Source organism: Eucyclogobius newberryi, unplaced genomic scaffold (assembly GCF_026437365.1).
Source record: "Eucyclogobius newberryi isolate DKJ021-1_F unplaced genomic scaffold, fEucNew1.0.hap1 SCAF_19, whole genome shotgun sequence".
Lineage (NCBI taxonomy): Eukaryota > Metazoa > Chordata > Actinopteri > Gobiiformes > Gobiidae > Eucyclogobius > Eucyclogobius newberryi.
In genome coordinates, this window is record NW_027315823.1 from 21,995,409 (window position 1) to 22,015,234 (window position 19,826).

Genomic DNA, 19,826 nt, shown 5'->3' on the forward strand with positions numbered 1-19,826 from the left:
TAGAAGCAGCGTGAGGTATTTGTGTATTTATAGTACACTGAAGCACTATGTTGCATAATGTGTTTTGTGAAGACATTTTTTTGGAACATAGAACATCAACCCAAATAGTTACAAGTAATAATAATAATAATAGTAGTAGTAGTAGTAGTAGTAGTAGTAGTAGTAGTAGTAGTAGTAGTAGTAGTAGAAGAAGAAAAGGAAGCCATACTGGTGACACTAACTGCAGGAAATTCAAAACAGTGACAAACAATGCATTTAAACATTTATACAGGAGTCATATTTTGAGTACTCCCACATCTGCAGGCTAACAGAACCATTCGGGAAACATTAATAAGTCTAATTTGTTCAAAGAATACAAATAGACACGTCTGCAAAGTTGAAAGTATGACAATCTTCGAATAACTAAGAGGAAATATAAGCATTAACAATTAAAAAGACAAAATAAAAGTTTAATGCTCTTGGTGCAAAATGGGGCCAGTGTAGATTATATACATATCAAAGAATAATGGAATCCACTTCATTAAATTGGTTAAAAGGAAAACGAAGATCTTGAATAATGCTTCACACACAAGTGCTGCATTAAATCAATTAAATGTAAATTCGATCATACTCTGAACATTTGCCGACTAATGAGATATTATAAATAGACTGGCTTTGAGCTGCATTACGGTGAAAAGATGAAGATCTTGTGTACTTCTGTGAGACATCAAGCTGTAGTTTTCTTGAGTTTTAGTGTAGGAATAAGGAACAGGCCAAGGACAAACAACAGGCAATAACTGGGACATTTCTATAATGAGAGCAGAAGGCTGGATGCTCTTTCACACGGGTGACAGGGAAACACCACAAATACATACATTAACTGTAACACAAAGTGACAAACAACAATGTCGTGTAGTTCCCGTACATACATTACGTCTGAAAATAGACTAAACTACTCAAACACAAGGGGTCACAAGAAATACATCGGGCATAATTTGTTATCTTAAGAATAGCTAAAAAATATGTACATTAGACAAAGAACATTCACATAAACTTCTAATATCTGCCTTCATAATTGCAAAACCTGCTTTGAACTAAAAAATACCCTTATTAATCTACAGCAAACATCCCATTTATTCCATATTGAGATGATATAAAAATTACCATAAAAACTACATCATTCATCCATCATCATATCATCATCAATATTAAACAGAAAGGTATATTAGGAATTCGGGTCAAATTATTATTATTCCATGTTTGCTCAAATACATTCTAATGATTTTGTAGTGTGTTGACAGCACTGAGCCTGTGCCCTCCTCCAGCCCGTCCCGGTAATGGTTGTCCATGAGTTCACCTTGGGGGTGGTACTTGACAGTTATTTATGCCCCTGTATCAGGGCGGCAGTGGAAGTCCCAAGTGCGGCGCTGAAGTGTGTTGTGCTTGCATTAAGGCACGTAGCTGCGTAGCGGGGAATAAGGGAGGACAGAAAATCAAATACTGGCGTTTATGAAGGCATCTCGTGGTGACTGGACGTCTCTGCGGGGCCCCTCTGGTGGACGGGTCGATTGGTCTTGACAGGACTCTCCCCTGAATCTGGGATCAGCAGGAGGCTCATGTGTATTACTGCGGATGGAAAATAAATTAGATACTTCAGTGAATATTAACAGCGCAGGAGATGAAGAAGAAGAAAAAAAGATATGTTTTAGGGCAAAAATAAGTGATACCATAATTTGCCACTAGATGGAGTTGTGAGTTAACATGCAAAGTATGTCCCAGTTTGTGGTATGAGCCAGTTAGAAAGTAGATTTGGGGGAACTTACTGTACATAGAGCAACGACAGTTTGTGTCCATGTCCATTGTTGAATAAAAATGAATGACCAGATTAACTTTTACACACTCAACATTGTCGACAAACAAATAAAGCTTGAAATATGGTGACAGAGCTTCAAGTCATAGTATATTTACTTTATATATATATTATATTATTATATTATATATTTATTTATAAGTGTATTATTGATTAAAGTATGACATTATTTATTTGTTTTTACATTTTCACATTCTGAATTGGTGCATGAAAAAAACAGTTCATGGTCATGTAGGTTTTTTGGTTGTAGTTTTGTAGGTTTGGTGTATTTTCACTAGCTTCTTATTTAGTACTTGTCAAGATCGAACTTCCCCTCTGGTATCACAACTCTAAATACATTGAAAATTACAACAGCCATTATAAGTACAGTAATTGTGGGTGTTTTGGGGAAGGAAACTGCTGTTATTTACATGCTAAGTTATCATGCATTCTGTTGTGATCCACCGTCTGACTCACCTGTCATGACTCTGTTTCTGCAAAGCGCTGTCTTCATAAATTTTCAGCATCGTCTCTGTGCGGTCGTCGTGAGGCTCCTTTGGTTCCTGAACTCTGGAAACAGATCACTCTTTAAATCAAGCGAATTGGTAAACTCGCATAAAATAACAAGACAATAGATCAGTGCGAAATTCAGTAGCATTTTAGGTTGGGTTTACTTTATTTGCCGTATGTAGTCTGAAAACCACAGTAAAACCTTATAAAACGACCACATAAACAAACAATGGACATACGTTACAAAGCTCCAAGACACATTTTGACACTGTTAAATAAGCAATAAAACATTATGGATGACAGCTCAAGCTGGTAGCAGCTGTCATACATAAATAAACGTGCTGAGCACTACCTGGGCTCCAGTCGCTCTTTGACCTTGGCTATCGACATGATATAGGGGCTGATTTGTTTGGCGATCGTGGTCAGGTAAGAGTTCTCTTGCTTCAGCTGAAGTAGATCGTGCAACTGGGCTGAAAACACGACATATTTAAAGGGAATACATTTTTAGTCGAGAGTATCACGTTCTATTCTTTATATCTGTACTAACCTTCATAGATTTCTTGCTCGTTTGTGACTCTCTGGAAAGTGTCTTCCCAGATCTGTAGGGAATGGTACAAATAGTGCCTGAATTCCATCTATATGCATGAAGATCATTTGAATAACAAAGAACAATATAAATAGGCACTGAAGTAGAGTACTGAGTGAATGTTTTAGAAGTGTATCACACAAGTATTAGTGTTTAATATTAGTATGTAATGTTCAAAAACAAACACAATTAAAAATGCAAACGTAGCAAATGTGTTGTCGGATGTTTTGTGATAATGATGTAATTGCTTGAATTATTATTTTTTGGACCCCTTGAAGAATGGCTTTTGCTGGCGCTATGGGGATCCAAATGAATAAATGAGTAAAAATGAATAAAAATGTAATCAGTAACGAGAACTGGACTTTTGATATCAATTAAGAAAAGAAAAGATTTGGCTTTTTGGATACGATCAGATCAAACCAGGTCTAGAATTGGACTTTTCTAGGTCTAAACTAGGGTTAAACCAGGTCTAAATTAGAACGACATCAAGGCTACTGTCGTTCTAACCATGAAATGACCCAAAAAAAATTATAAAATAGAACCTAATTCTGCAAAACGCTACAACCATATAAGTCTGTAATTCCTCATAAATTATGTGACAGCATTTTTGTATCATAAAATCTGTTGTACAGTAAAATATATATAATGTGAAACTATTGAGTAAAAAAGGGAATAAAATGCACAAAGTCTGACCTCTTCAAACATGGCTCTCATGGTCTCCACAGTGGAGTAATGGGAGGTGATCTGGTTGTCGATGTTGAGCGACCGGTCCAGGATCTCTCCCATCTTCTCGGTGTTGATGATGGAGTGGTGCTTGGTCAGGTCCCGGTGCAGCTCCTGAACCTGATCCTTCAAACTCTGGATGTCTGTCTGCAAAGTCTGCCAATACAAAGGGAAATAAAGAGAAAGCTAAGGACTTATTGTAGAAGAAGTACTACAGCTACTGCAGCTCATATTGCGTGCATCCTAAACTAAATGTGAAGACGTAAAACAACAACAACATAAACCTACATATATATTTAGAAAGTATTACGTTCTGCAGCAATAACCGCTTAAACCACAATTACTTATTTTATGCTACTTTTTTCAATCAATACTGTTCTGCTCTCTATTGCTTCTACTACTACTTCTGGGCTTCTAGGGTTTTCAAAAGTTTCCAAAATCAATTACTCGAATAATCAAAACTACACTGGGACAAGTACTGATATTGGGGGGAAAATCACAAAAACAGGACACAATTTGACTTTTCCTTAATAGTTTTAACATTATATTTATCTTTATTATAACAAGAATAAGACCACATGGTAACATAAGGAAAGTGTTATTATTTTGTGTGAAAAATTACATTCTACGTTCCTTTAAACAATGTTTTGTTGTATTTATTATCATTGTGGTATGAAGTAGTAGTATCTAAACACTACTTAGGAGTATGTTGGGTCTATTGCATTAAGTAATTATTGTTTACCTATTATTATATTATTTACAATCCAATTAGTTGCAAGCGTTCATTAATATGCACCGCTACTAACTGAACAAATCCAAAAAACGTACTTATATTGCACATAACAGTAACAGTCGACTTTAATGTAGTGACATGTTAAGACTTTTCTGCACATTCTCTGCGCTGACCTTGTAGTTGTTCTCATAGCTGCGGCAGTGCTCGGTGAAGGGGGTCTCTCTGCCCTCCGCCAGCAGGACCTTGGTGCAGACGTTTCGGTGGGAGTTGGGTCTGCGCCCGAGCATGGAGCCCACGGGCATCTCGCTGAGGGATGGGGAGCGGCAGCACACGGACAGGGGCGACTGCAGCCTGGAGGGGCCACACGCACTGTATGAACGAGCCCCTTTTCTCCTCAAGTGTGACCCCAGAAGCCCTCAACAATATCCCTCTTATATTACAATATCCCTCTTATCGGTGGTTTTTCTGAGCAAAACTCCTGAGGCCTTTAGTTGTCTGGCTTGTGATGCACAGTTTTTGTGACATACAGTACTTTTTGACTCTTTTATATTATGCACTACAAGACTACTTGACTTGGCCTCAAAGTGCAATACATAGTTACAATAATTAGGGTGTGTGGTATTCCATGTGTCTAAATATAATATTGCACTGGAATTCAACCTCAGAAAAATCATTATTGTCTGTATCTAAATATATATTACTGTATAATATTTGGGGCAAAATGCCATGTTCCAACAGAATTAGTAGCAGTCAAGTTGGATTTGTAGTGACAGTAAAGGAGTAACATTACAAGATGTTAAATAAAAAGTCCAGTTGTAGACAGTAGGACAGCAGTTCTGTTTAGCCAGCCTGCTTACAAATTTGGAGACTCTTGGAGTTTTAAGGATACATTTATTTCTAATATCTATTCTAGACACTATCACATATCTGTGACATACCTACTGTTATACTGATTTACATGTATTCATTTCAAATAACAATTGTACTTTATCAATGTATAGTGTCAAAATTCTATGGAACATTAAGAAGAAAGCACACTTTTCTAAGACTTTTTCTAAGACAGCAACAACAACAACAACAACAACAACAACAACAACAACAACCTGCAGTCGTCAGGAAGAGAGTTCTTGAAATCCTAAAAGCCTGTGTGAAAACATGTGTGAAAACATATGTGAAAAACGTGCCAACAAAACGTGCAAATGGTAACCACACATCTGGGTGAAACAGCGATGCCTGGAGCCATTTTACCTTGGCTTGGATACCACTACGTCCCTCACATGTTGCCATCGAATTTATTCCTTTGAGCATCCAGGTTGTGTCCCAATATGACCTATTAAATATAATGCCTGAAGTAAAACTGTCTCGCTTTGTGGGGAAAGATATTTGAACGCTACATTTTGTTTCTGTTACAAAAATGAACAAAAAAATCAAAAACAAACAAAAAACCCCAGACAAAACTTGGCTCACTTCATCTGGACATCTTCCAACCACAGATACTGTACACGATATTAGGATGTGACACATGGGGCTCTATGCACGCCGTCTGGTGCGAGAAAACTAAAATATCTAATTGTTTTCAAACTGTTGTAAGTTAATAACAATTACAGGTTTCTGGAGCAACACTTTTTGAAAGAAAACAAACCTTTCTCACCAAAATCAATTGATTGTACAAAGAAAAATACATCTTTACAAAGTAGTCATTTACCTGCAGTTTGATCTCCTGCCCAGTGTTGATCCAACAGAGGATCTGTGTACAATGTACTTCCTTCATAACACGCATTTACTCATTCAAATTAAGGAGTGCGTCTGTGCTAAAGCTGTGACATCAATGTCCCGGGACAGCACAGGACCACCCTCCCCCTCTCCCCCGCCTCTCCACTCCTCTACATGCCAACTTCCACATGAATCGGAGAGAGTTCTGTGAAATCCTGATAAAAATAGTGCCAGACGGGACAGCCACCAATCCCTGCCCACTTTGCATGTTGCGTTGGCAGTGCTGCTAAACAAGTTGGACGCGAGAGTTGTCAGTCTGTTGGCATTAGTGAGTGGGCTTAAGGACCTGCGAACAGTTGGGGGATTGTAATGTGCACAAAAAATTACCATCAGAGAGAGGGAAATGTGAATGTGGACAGGGATGAGAGCGAGCGCACGCAACTTTGTTCTGAAAATGTTGGATTCATGTTTATCTCCTTATCCTTTATTTTTTATATATATTTATTATACAATGTTTTGAGTGAAAATGTGATTGGACTTTTGATTTGTTTTTACAGAGGTTTACTGCATATATTTCATTGAGTGCACAGAAAATGGACATATAGGTATTTGTTGTTTTCATTTGTGTTGTAAATTAAAACAATTTCAAAATCCAATCCAGTTTGAACAGTTATTATAATAGGCAAATAAACCTTCCAATATTGTATTACTCAAAAATCACTGCTGTTCATTGACTGTACCTGCAGCCATGTCCCTCTCAGACCCCCTCCCCACAGAAAGTACAGTGAGTGAACAGCGTGTTACGTAAACAGGGACCTCCACAGCTCACTGATGGACAGAATTACTGCCTTAGCGGGACTCAGCGTGCGCCTCCTTTCCTCTCCCTGCAGTCATCACCGTCTGCCATCCTGGATTGAAGTGTCACATAAACTAGACTTTTTTTTTCTTGGAAGAATCCAGGGAACAACACAACAGCCATGGCAGCAAAGCCACACACACAATGATGAGCTTCCAGGAAAGGTATCATTAGATGACAGAGGTTAAATGAATCGGCGGGAGGTAAATGGTGGTACCTGTTGGTGCAGCCGCTGACAGACGCAGGGCCGCGTGGTCCGATCAGCAACAGCGGCTCAAGACACCGGGCAAACTCACTGCGGTAATCAGTGTTGATCTAAACATGAGCACGTTATCAAGTTATGGCTTTGTTTTATTGTGAAGACAAATGACCCTCTGCAACTCCAGTAATGTAAAAAAACGAAGACTCGTAGGCTGCATTAGTGTCACAATACAGAAATATCAAACTTGATTTTGATTCCAAGGAAAAGGCTTGATACTCAATATCAATTCTGATACTATAGTGTTGATTATTACACAAAATTATATATTTATATGGATCATTCTAAAACTTTTGAGGAAAGGTCATATTCTTGGTTCAGAATTGATACTTGTATTATTCTGTATAGTATTTACAGACTTGTCAAAGTTTAAAACACAACAGACAAATTTAAAGGCACATTTAAGAACATTTCTGGTGCCCACCCTTAGTTGTTAATTGCTCTTTCTGGTCATTGTCTGGTGTAAGATGAATTCATTGAACAACACAGAAATATTTTTCTTCGATCACCTTAGTCTCTTCAAACATGAGGAAAATGATTTGTACCAAGCTGGACAACACATTAGAAAAACAAAACCTAAAGAGGGTTTTTTGGTGGTGTAAATACTCACTTTGCTGCTCTGCACTGGTCTGAGTCGATGAGGCAGCTTCACAATCCGCTGCAGTCGCTCCATCAGTTGCTGTGTAAGCAAGAAGATCCGAGGGTGATTCTGTGACCTCCTTCACCTTGCCCAGACATGATAGATTACCCCCATTTAAAATAAATGTGATACAGCACAGGCTAACGCTTGTACTTAAGTATAGATGTCAATATTATTATGTTAATCGATAATCAGGACTATTGAGCTGACGGGTCACAGTTATTCTAATTCAATGTTTTATCATCTGGCTGTTTATGACATATTAACTTTACTTCATCCTTCATGAAACTGCTGACATACTAGAGCCAATGAATTACTTTTGTTTGGTCATTACAGAACATAAGAACTATGAACACTTGTCACAATAAATAAACTATTTTGTTTCGAGGGGTTCACAGTTCAAAGTATAAGAAGGTTTGATCTGATATGCTCCTATGATTGTACTTACATAACCCATATCCAGAAACTCAAACTTGTTGGCAGAGTTGAGAAAAGCAGAACAAGTGACGAGATGAACCTGGAAATCAATTACACACATACAGTCCAAAGGTTAGGGATTACAAAGAGATATTATCAATTAAGTGATTCCATGTCAGTGTAATCCCTCATTCGTCCAGGAGTGATTCCAGTTCTAACGTTTTTATTATCTATTATCATTTCTATTCATTGTAATTAGTTCATCATGTACTCATTGTGCAAATCTAGATCTACAAAATGAATAAAGGGTTGAAAGTCTGCTGTCAGAAAATAATGGACTAAAACAGACTTTATAAATCCAAAAGGAAAGAGGACAAAACATTTGCAACAATGTTGAGTGTGTAAAAGTTAATCTGGTCAGGTGCCAGAGCCCGGACTTGAAGAAGATGTTCCATGTTGATGTTTTATTTGTATGTGAGCAAAATAAATGGCCATAAACATGTTTACATCTAGCAAAGAGGTTTTAGCTGTGAACCTTCTTGAAATGTATGGATCAAACCGCAGTCACATTTCTAAACGTAAAAAAAGAGAGTTGGCACAGCTCTGCAGTTAGAGTCTACCTGAAGTGTTGGCAGAAGAGCAGTGAGGTGTGAGAGCTGCTCCTTCAGTGACTTCTCCTTCTCCTCATGTTGACTGCAAACACACACAAACATGTAACTGTACACCAGCCCATCCACACACGCAGGATTCAGCTCAGGAAGTGCACCCGGCCACCAGCGTACACCCTGTTTCCAGCAACTAATCTATCTGTCTCTCTGCTGTAGCAAACATGAGAGAGCCGCCTCTGGGCCGGACACACAAAGCATAACATAAATAGCCTTTAACAGCCTTCTGGGAAGCCTGCCGCTGGATGTCTTCCAGGCAAGTGATCGAGGGGAAAGTAATGGAAGACACTTGTCACAAAAAATCTCATTAAAAATCCCCACAGAGAGTAACCTGATACACTCACTGGCATACACAAAATTGTTCTCATTGCCTCATGTACACGTACCAGTGGAAATGCAGACAGGGGAAATTGGCCTGGGTCGTTATGTAGCAATTTTGAACAATTTGTGAATTAGATTTTCACACACACACTGTGCAGCCTGAACATTTAACACACACTCTGTTGTAATGAAGCAATTAACACATGCATTAACTAAATGTACTAATTTGCAGTATAACTTGTCCTTTTTATAACTCAAAATGCATGAAATATTTATCCAAATGTGATTTGTCTTAGTTAACTAAGTTTAATTATTTGGTATTATTACTCTGACTATTGAACACCTAAACCTTGTCAATTTTATTTAAAAAAGAATACTTTGAAATAAAACTACAATATAATAAAGCAGATTTGTCGGATTTGTTGGAATTTACCTTTGTGCTGCTTTTAACAGAATTTTCTTTCTTTCTGCCAACTTCTCCTGCAAAAGACAAAGTGTTATATATAACATGTGTGTTAACATGGCCTTGAACTATCAAACTATTTAACAAGAAACAAAAAGGTGAAGATTCTACACTGGCTCTGCAGGTCGCAAAGGTTTACAATAGGGACACTAGAGACACCCAGTGGACAAACTGTGCTAATGTTATCAGGCAGTGACAAGACGACGTCATTGGCACAATATGGGATATTTTATGGTTATGGTTTTCTGTTTCTTATCATCATTGGGATCAAACAAAGGATATATGAAAATGAATTGCACTCAAAACGAACAATAAACAACCTGTAAACTGTTGAACAGAGTACAAATAGCACTCTCCTCTTCTTCCACATTCAAACACACTTCGCCTATCATTGCTCTGAGCAGAACTATTGCTTCTCGAGCTGAAGTCTGCAGCTCTTTCACCACCTGAAATGCCACAGTAAAAATAACAGAAAATGAATATGAAATAAGAATTTTACACATTAGCATTGTATATAGAATGTGTGTAGTTGGCACTGTCCTACCAGAACAGCCTGGTCCAGTATCTCACAGCCCTGGACATATGCAGTTTCAATATCAATGCAGTGGGTCCGACTCTCTCTGTATGAGCACAATACAGTTTAGAGTGAAGAGATAACTTTTCATTGCTATAAATACTGTGTGAAAAACCACTCACACTTGCATGTCTCTGAAGCACTTGATGCAAAGCATTGACTTGTTTTGCGTTGAGAAGAGGATATAGGGCTCCTGGTGAAGAGCTGCAGAGATACAGGTGCCTTTTAACTTCAGTGCGAATATTCTGCCTTTGCACTGAGCCAGCTTTGACACACACTTTAAAGGGGCACAGTAAAATGTGCAAAAACGCAGGTTGACTTTTAAAATATAGAGTGACTTTTGCATAACAGGAAAGCTAAAGTACAGCTCATTTAATTCACAGATGCCTTTCAGAATTTGATTGGGCCCCAAACATGCATATTTGTACTGATTTGTGAGTATGTTTTTAAGTTGATTAAAGGCACAACTCACCGCACATCTTGTTTTTGGCTCGGGTGCGCTTGGCCAAGGACACGATCTCATGATGGGCAAACATTCTGGCTTTATGTGTGAGTTCTTTGCAGGAGGCACACAGGGGCTGGCTGCACGTGTTACAGTAATACATGACTCCTGGATCCTGGAGAAAATAAATAAAATCAAACATACATAATGTTAAGCCTTTTAGAATGGCTGGCTCAAGCTTTTACCTTGATGCTGCTCTCCTGATCACAGTTTGCGCACAGCACTGTCTCTTCACTGTCTGTGTTGCTGTCGACGAGAAACTTTAACAGACGGTCTTCAGGTGGAAGGGAATTATTCCCCTTAAGCATGGATGGATAACTGTGGCAAAGAAAATACATCATTTAGTTTTATAAGATACCTTTAAAATACAAGACAAAGCAACACTTATAAAGAGCAGTCTAATCTAAATGTAAGCAAACATCATGTCCAATGGTTATTACAATCTGAATCAGAAAAAAAAGTTTTTTCGCCATTGTCAATGAACAAAATTTACAAACTAGTTACATAAAACAACAAATAATAATAGTAGAATATTCATTAAAATTAAGGGTATGCATAGAATAAGGGGAATACAATATTTTGACTGAATATAAATACAAAATATACAGCATGAACAGAGGTGTGTGATACTCAATTAACTTTACAGTTAAAGTAAGTTTTAAATAATATTATAATGACAATTATACAGAGTTTCTCTTTCCACTGTGAGTTTAGACAATAGCTTCATCTTGAACATATTGAATGATTTTAAAAATTGTGTTTCTTGCACCGCTTCTTCGGATATGATTTATTTTTTCTTTGTTTTGTGTTCTAGTCTTTGAAAAAACAAAATGAAACAAAAAGCAGACTTTGTAGATTGTTTCATGTTTTGTCGTTCCAATAACTTCACATAATAAATTTGATGTTACATTCAGACAATAACTCTTATTTTAGTAGTTTCCACAAATACTTTTTCACATTTACTTGAGTAATATTAGTTTGAAGTAATTTCACTCTTACTCGAGTAATATTCATTGGCTACATTAACCCCCTCTGAGTATATATACATCTATGTAGACAATGAGAAATAATTGCAATAACTATAACTATGTCAAACACGTATTTGGTCAATTATTTTCGGTTGACAACTTGGCACATTTTCTCTCCAATAATTGCAGCGCGGCATGAGTAAATTGACTGTGACGCAGCAGTACTGCAGGAAGCCTGTGGCGGCGGTAGACACCCACACAAAACCACAGAAGAAGAGAGCACGGAAGCGGAAGTAAAGCACGAGTCAAACGTGTTTAACAAGTCGACAAGGCGTGTGCAGAAACCCGGAGGCACAAGGTAGATAAACTCCTTCACTGTGTGCACAGGAAGACTGAGAGGAGAAGCGCTTTGTTCAGACGAGCGAAATGTCTGGTATAAACGAAGAACGTGTGCGGGGAGGGAATATTATCAAAGACATCGGAACTGACGACGACTGGCAGCCCTCCGTGATCGAGAGCCTGTGCATGAACTGCTACAAAAACGGGACCACTCGTCTTCTCCTCACCAGAATACCCTTCTTCAGAGAAGTAATCGTAAGCTCTTTCAGTTGTGAGCACTGTCACTGGTCCAACACGGAAATCCAGTCGGCGGGAGAGATTCAAGAACAGGGGGTCTGCTACTCGCTGAAGATCAAAACAAAGCAGGACATGAATCGCGAGGTGGTCAAAGCCGACAGTGCCACCACCAAGATCCCGGAGTTGGATTTCGAAATACCTCCATTCACTCAAAAGGGCTCACTGTCAACTATCGAGGGGCTGCTGGCCAGAGCTGTGGCAGGTCTGGAGCAGGACCAGCCGGAGAGGAGAGAGTCTGACCCGGAGGTGGCAGCCCGGATAGACCAATTCATCCAGAAGCTACAGACGCTGAAGGACGTCGAGGAGGAGTTTACTCTGGTGATAGAAGATCCTTCAGGGAACAGCTTCGTGGAGAATCCCCTGGCCCCACAGAAAGATGAAGCCATGACAGTGACCAAGTTTAAGCGGACTATTGAGCAGGACAAGCAGCTGGGGATACGAGCTGACGAAGACGACGAGGACGTGGAAGAGGAAGAGCCAGCTGCAAATGACATTGACTCTATGAGAAATGAGGTGTTGCAGTTTGACACCAATTGCCCCGAATGCAGCAGGCCGGCTAAAACCAACATGAAACTCGTCAACATCCCGCATTTCAAAGAGGTCATCATCATGGCGACCAACTGCGAGAGCTGCGGACACCGGACAAATGAAGTCAAATCTGGCGGGGCGACGGAGGAACAGGGCACAAAGATCACGCTTCACATCACGGACGCTTCAGACATGACGCGGGACCTGCTCAAGTCCGAGACCTGCTTCGTGCACATCCCCGAGTTGGAGTTTGAATTGGGCATGGGGGCGTTGGGAGGGAAGTTCACTACGCTCGAGGGGCTGCTCAAAGATATCAAGGATCTGATTGTGGACAAAAACCCCTTCATATGTGGGGACAGTGGGGTCTTGGACAAAATCCAGAAGCTCAAAGAGTTTGGGGGGAAAATTGATAAAGTGATGGCAGGTGAAATGGATGTTCACATTGTTTTGGACGACCCAGCAGGGAACAGCTACCTGCAAAATGTGTACGCCCCAGAACCAGATCCAGAAATGAAAATTGAGATATACACACGCACGTTTGAGGAGAACGAGGAACTTGGACTGAATGACATGAAAACAGAGGGATACGAAGAAGAAAAGTAGAACAGCTGGGAAAAGAAAACTATAATGACAAGATGACTTTTAGGCACTTATGTCCCCTCAATTTACAACATAACTATAAGTTAAAGCTTGGTACAAAATAAATTCACATGGAAATTAGTGTAAGACAAGATGGAGATTTTGAGTTGTTTAATTGATAATTATGTAATACAAAGCAAACTTATGTCAAGAGCTTTTACTTTAACAAACCAGAGGATGGTGCCATTTTGTCTTTGGTAAATCTTGAAGCAATTAATCAAAATAAAGCTATTTAATTTGTTCCATGTGTGTCTCATTTGAATACAACTTTATTTTTTTATTCTACTGTATCTTTCAGCATATGTGACAATCTTATTCAAAGTGTGTGCAAAAGTGCAGTCCTCCCTTACTGCAGGTCACTGCAAATTGCCAGTTTTTGTGTTAAGCTTGTGTTTTTGAGCGAGAGACTGCTGAACTAATTGCAGAGGAGATTGCATTCCTAGATGTGCAGTTCCTGAAAGAGCAGCTGGATTATACTTGCTGCTTATGGAAATAGTCAGGCTTTGTAGTTTGAACTCATCGGCTCTGCTCTCACAGGGTTTCAAATACAAAATAAATAGAATGCAGTTTTAGGTTTTCTTTATGAAAACGGTGGGTATAACATTCACATCACTCACCTTTTCAATTACAAAAAATCTAAAAGAAATGGATAATATCAAGGAAAGTACATTTCCTTGATAGTCATTCTCAAACTCTTAAGACTCTTGGATGACAATCTTTGTGTCCAGATAACTACAAGTGTTTTTTTTTTTTTTTTTGTAATAGTACACACCTACACACATTTAAGTTTATTGCTTGTGAAAAGTGAGCTCCACATGAAGGTGACTGGCAGGGCATTCACTATTAGGGTTTGAATAGGTTGGTGTCATTTGACTGCATCTGATTGCCATGAGCTCTGGGCATCGGTGCCAAATGCCACCAAGCTTTGTTGTGTCACTGACTGGTCTCAGCAGAACCCACTGACCCCAGGGAGTGTTGGGCCTGGCTCTAAATCAGAGACTTGGATGACCATGCAGCTGCTCCGGCCACTCTGTCGCCCCACAACAGCTTCAGGCCAAAGTCACTGCAGCCAAAAGAGATGGGATGCCCAATGTCCATGTTTTTTTTAAAATCTGGAATCATTTTCATCTCATACAAGGGACCATCAAGTTGAGTGGTTAAATGTGCAATGTGTAGCTTTTCTGGTGGAGGATCTAACACCTGCTTGTCTCCATGGAGTTTCCCTTAGATGTTCCACTATGTGACAATACAGTCCAATACAATCCATTTTGGATGTATTAAATTTAATTGTGCAAAAATCATGCATTCTGTGCATCTCGGCGGAGAATCGGTGGATTCCACACATGCCTTGTGAGATTCAGCGTCGTGAGGAATCCATGTTGCATATCCATCCCCCATCATGCTGCACTGTCCTGACATTCTTGACAATTAAAAAAAATATATTATGCATTCTTCCTTTGAACTGCCTTGCTCTACAGGTCAGACCTGCAATTGTGCCATGTGGCTTCACCTGCTGGTCTCCATGGAGATAGACCACTAATGCCATACTGTGGCACATTCAGGAAACCAATAACATCTCCTTGGCAAAAAGAAGGTATGTGACATAAATATTACATATAGTGCACCTTTAACTGTTGTGTCTATCAATCGTTTTCAAAACTTAAGCTAAAATGAGCATAGTTTTATGTTGACAATATTGACTCAAATGCACTCAAAGATCACGTGTCAGTATGTCACACAAGTCATTTGAATATTTGTCGAAGCTACGCACATAGCTGTGTCTGACTGTTTTGATCCAGAAGTTTGACCCAATGCACTAAAATAGTATGAGTTACGTCAGTGCTTGTTCTTACCCACAGAGGGGGCAGTTGAGGCGGTTGTCGGTGGTGCGGCCCCTTAAGCAGCGGCCACAGAAAATGTGGTAACAGTCCAGCAGACACGGGGACTGGTACTGCTCGTGGCAAAGGTGGCACATGAGAGGGTGGACATTGCTGCAATCCACGTTACACGGGTTATCAAGGTCAGAGAAGATGGAGCCCGCCATCTACTAAAAAACAGGTTGATGTGACAATATGAAGTTGCTGTTAATGATTTGTGTGGTCGGATTTAGTGTTGAAGAAAGTCTGGATGAATTTAGAGTCAGTATGCGTTCTCATGTATAATATATATTTATGTGATCTATTAAGAAGAGAAGAAAATATCTGCTTATCTTACCTTCTCAGTTTAACTAGAATAATCCTTTAAATGTCAAAACAACAAAACAAAATGTTATTCTCACAGGTTGTCAGCAAAAAAACAGTTCTGTTTAACAAAACTAAATAAAATGTAGCATGCTAGCCTGTCCACAGAGAGCACATGAGCCACTGTCTCGCCTCTCAGTGGCACTATCATCCCCCTGCAGCAGGAATGACAACAATGCAGATTGTAGGCCATGGGTCCCTCCAGCAGCAGCTGGCAGCACTGCCTCGTGGCCGGCCCCTAGTGTTGCCAAATAAAAATGGAAATTTAATATACAATACTGAGTACTTGTTATAGAGGCTGCAGACACAACTGTAGTTGGTCCAAACTGTATTTCAGAATCATAATTAGAATCGGAATCAAAAAAGGTTTATTGCCATCATCAATGAACAGAATTCATAAACATAGGAACTTGCTTTGGTGATTCAGTGCAACATAAAACAATGAACAGGGTTAGGGTTAGATAAAATAACGAATGTTTCTATGTTGCTCTGTCACTTTTTGGTGACAGAGCATTCTCCCAAACAGAACCCTGACTCTGTTGGAACTCCCTCCCCCAACCTGTCCCACTTTCCCTCACTCACAACATTTAAATCCCGCCTAAAAACATACCTCTTCACCCAAGCCTATGACCTCCCCTACCCCTAGCCTCCTCTACCCCATTGTCTACTCTTCTATCCCCCGTTACATCCCCATCTTTTTCTCTCTACTTCTTCTGTCTTGTTTATTTTATCTGTACATTATTGTGTATTGTACGTGCTGTCCCCCCCGTCCCCTTTTTGTATATGTCAAAGCGTCTTTGGGTCCCTGAAAAGCGCTATATTAATAAAATATGTATTATTATTATTATTATTATTATGTAAGTCAAAAAGAAAAAAAACAATTTAAATCTGCTATAAATCTGTACAAGACACTGAGAGACTGTAAATCCAAAATGTGTTCCAAAATAAAGCTTCTTATAATACCAAATGGGTACAGAAATAAGTTAATAAGATAGCTATGTTAATTTAACCAGGGCATCGTTATATTTTATATTATTATATTTAGAGTCCTGCTTGCACAAAACTCAGCCTGGTAAATAATTTGAAGGCTTGAAGTTGCAAGATAATCGTCAAAATCATAATCAAGACACAAGTCACAAACCAGGAACTTGCTTTGGCATTAAAGTGCAACATACAATGGATAATAATAGTGTCAAAATATATCAAAAACTTTAGAATGTTCAAAAATAGACTTGATCTGAATATGTACACAATTTAACAGAGTGGGTGAAAAAAGTTCTGCTCAAACCAGATGCTCTCAACCTCTGAAATTAGTATCACAATTTCAAACAATAAGCTTACTTTGTATTTGGTGTAGGCCTACAGACGTACATGTTTATATGTTCATCTTATCCAAATTTAAAAATCATCTTCCTGAAATAAAACAAATCGGTAACAAGACAATCCCCATCTGAATCACCAACGCCTCCTGTTTCTGCAAATTCAGAACATATGTGTAGGACCATGTGAAGGATGTGTATGACCATGTGTAGGTCCATGTGTAGGACCATGTGAAGGATGTGTAGGACCATGTGTAGGTCCATGTGTATGACCATGTGAAGGATGTGTAGGACCATGTGTAGGTCCATGTGTATGACCATGTGAAGGATGTGTAGGACCATGTGTAGGTCCATGTGTATGACCATGTGAAGGATGTGTAGGACCATGTGTAGGTCCATGTGTATGACCATGTGAAGGATGTGTAGGACCATGTGTAGGTCCATGTGTAGGTCCATGTGTATGACCATGTGAAGGATGTGTAGGACCATGTGTAGGTCCATGTGTATGACCATGTGAAGGATGTGTAGAACCATGTGTAGGTCCATGTGTATGACCATGTGAAGGATGTGTAGGACCATGTGTAGGTCCATGTGTAGGTCCATGTGTATGACCATGTGAAGGATGTGTAGAACCATGTGTAGGTCCATGTGTATGACCATGTGAAGGATGTGTAGGACCATGTGTAGGTCCATGTGTAGGTCCATGTGTATGACCATGTGAAGGATGTGTAGGACCATGTGTAGGTCCATGTGAATGACCATGTGATGGATGTGTAGGACCATGTGAAGGATGTGTAGGACCATGTGTAGGTCCATGTGTATGACCATGTGAAGGATGTGTAGGACCATGTGTAGGTCCATGTGTAGGTCCATGTGTATGACCATGTGAAGGATGTGTAGGACCATGTGTAGGTCCATGTGAATGACCATGTGATGGATGTGTAGGACCATGTGAAGGATGTGTAGGACCATGTGTAGGTCCATGTGTATGACCATGTGAAGGATGTGTAGGACCATGTGAAGGATGTGTAGGACCATGTGTAGGACCATGTGAAGGATGTGTAGGACCATGTGAAGGATGTGTAGGTCCATGTGTATGACCATGTGAAGGATGTGTAGGACGGGGTGTAGGTCCATGTGTATGACCATGTGTAGGGCCATGTGAAGGATGTGTAGGACCATGTGAAGGATGTGTAGGTCCATGTGAAGGATGTGTAGGTCCATGTGTATGACCATGTGAAGGATGTGTAGGACCATGTGAAGGATGTGTAGGTCCATGTGTATGACCATGTGAAGGATGTGTAGGACGGGGTGTATGACCATGTGAAGGATGTGTAGGACCATGTGAAGGATGTGTAGGTCCATGTGTATGACCATGTGAAGGATGTGTAGGACGGGGTGTATGACCATGTGAAGGATGTGTAGGACGGGGTGTATGACCATGTGAAGGATGTGTAGGACGGGGTGTATGACCATGTGAAGGATGTGTAGGACCATGTGAAGGATGTGTAGGTCCATGTGAAGGATGTGTAGGACCATGTGTAGGCCTGAAACACATTTAAATGCATGTTGGTAATCGATCGCAGATAAATGGATGAGTTTGATGCTCGCGGCGGTCCATATACTCCCTGCGCATGCGCGCCTCTTTCTTTTAGCTCAACGTGTCAGCCATGGCTCCGACAGTAAGTGGAAAAACTAGAAGATTAAGTGTATTTATCGTATTTATATAGTCTATCTCTACCAATAGGATCACATTTACCTAATCGGACATTCTAGAGAACTGCTCCTCAATGGGTTTATATCTGAATAATAGCTTTATTTACGCTGACGGTTCGAACCACGTTGGGCTAATGCACGAGCTAAGGCTGCCCCAGCGGAGATAACATGAACACCAGGTGTAAAGAGGAAAACCTTTGACCTGTTCAGCCAGTATGACATAATGTGTATGCTTTAGATATTCAACACTCACTCATCAATGTCATATAGTAGTCTTACCTGTGATGTTTCCTTTGCACTTGTGTCCAGCTGAAGAAGCCGGTTGTGCGTAAGGGTGGGAAGAGGAAGAAGCAGCTCCTGAAGTTCACCCTGGACTGCACTCATCCTGTGGAAGATGGCATTATGGACGCTGCCAACTTTGTAAGTCTGATTCTGCCTCTAAAGACTACATCATAGTCTATGTTCATACCAAAATACCCAATCATGGTGTGTTTTGTATTGCTTTATATTTGTTTTGATTATAAAGAGGTCCATTATTAAATAATGATATATATTTTTGGTGGGCCATTGGTTGTTGGATGACCTTGTGTGACTACAGGAGCAGTTCCTGCAGGAAAGGATCAAAGTAAATGGAAAAGCGGGAAACCTGGGCGGTGGAGTGGTGTCCATCGAGAGAAGCAAGAGCAAGATTGCGGTGAACTCTGAGGTCCCCTTCTCTAAAAGGTATCAAATACAAACTTAATTGAATAAATTAGTTAATTGAACAATGCATCTTATAAAACTGTGGAGGGATTTGCTTGTTGTGTGGAGGTTAACGAGAGAGTTATTAAGTTATTAATGTACTTACGTGAGGCACGTGCAGGTTAACTCTGACCCCAGAGTATTTTAGTCCATTGTCGCACAGCCACACTCAAAATGGCCCCTACAGCTTGTTCAGACATCAGTGTACATGGACAGAGGCCAGGCAGGTGAAGTGTCTTGCTCATGGAC

General features: G+C 39.8%; 3 protein-coding genes across 3 annotated transcripts in view; 2 read left to right on the top strand and 1 right to left on the bottom strand.

Annotated features, from left to right (window-relative positions):
• Positions 1 to 433: 433 nt before the first annotated feature.
• rnf207a (ring finger protein 207a) lies at positions 434 to 16,031 on the bottom strand. Its single transcript, XM_072452167.1, has 18 exons — positions 15,776 to 16,031; positions 15,415 to 15,605; positions 10,976 to 11,108; positions 10,761 to 10,905; positions 10,411 to 10,492; positions 10,259 to 10,334; positions 10,035 to 10,160; positions 9,685 to 9,731; positions 8,886 to 8,958; positions 8,297 to 8,365; positions 7,819 to 7,887; positions 7,167 to 7,264; positions 4,554 to 4,731; positions 3,618 to 3,803; positions 2,886 to 2,937; positions 2,691 to 2,808; positions 2,306 to 2,398; positions 434 to 1,605 (listed from the first exon to the last, which is right to left on the bottom strand). Exons 2-18 carry the CDS (start codon positions 15,603 to 15,605, stop codon positions 1,473 to 1,475), a joined length of 1,869 nt encoding a protein of 622 aa, XP_072308268.1. The 5' UTR covers positions 15,776 to 16,031; the 3' UTR covers positions 434 to 1,472.
• On the top strand, positions 12,091 to 13,806 carry zpr1 (ZPR1 zinc finger). The gene has a single exon (XM_072452166.1). It carries the CDS (start codon positions 12,185 to 12,187, stop codon positions 13,523 to 13,525), a length of 1,341 nt encoding a protein of 446 aa, XP_072308267.1. The 5' UTR covers positions 12,091 to 12,184; the 3' UTR covers positions 13,526 to 13,806.
• Positions 16,032 to 18,701: 2,670 nt separating the features above from the next.
• rpl22 (ribosomal protein L22) overlaps positions 18,702 to 19,826 on the top strand; it is a 2,428-nt gene continuing 1,303 nt past the window's right edge. Inside the window, exons 1-3 of the mRNA XM_072452168.1 lie at positions 18,702 to 18,802; positions 19,146 to 19,256; positions 19,435 to 19,559. Of these exons, the coding sequence (XP_072308269.1) occupies positions 18,791 to 18,802; positions 19,146 to 19,256; positions 19,435 to 19,559 (248 nt within the window). The 5' untranslated portion in view covers positions 18,702 to 18,790. The remainder of the gene's footprint in view (positions 18,803 to 19,145; positions 19,257 to 19,434; positions 19,560 to 19,826) is intronic.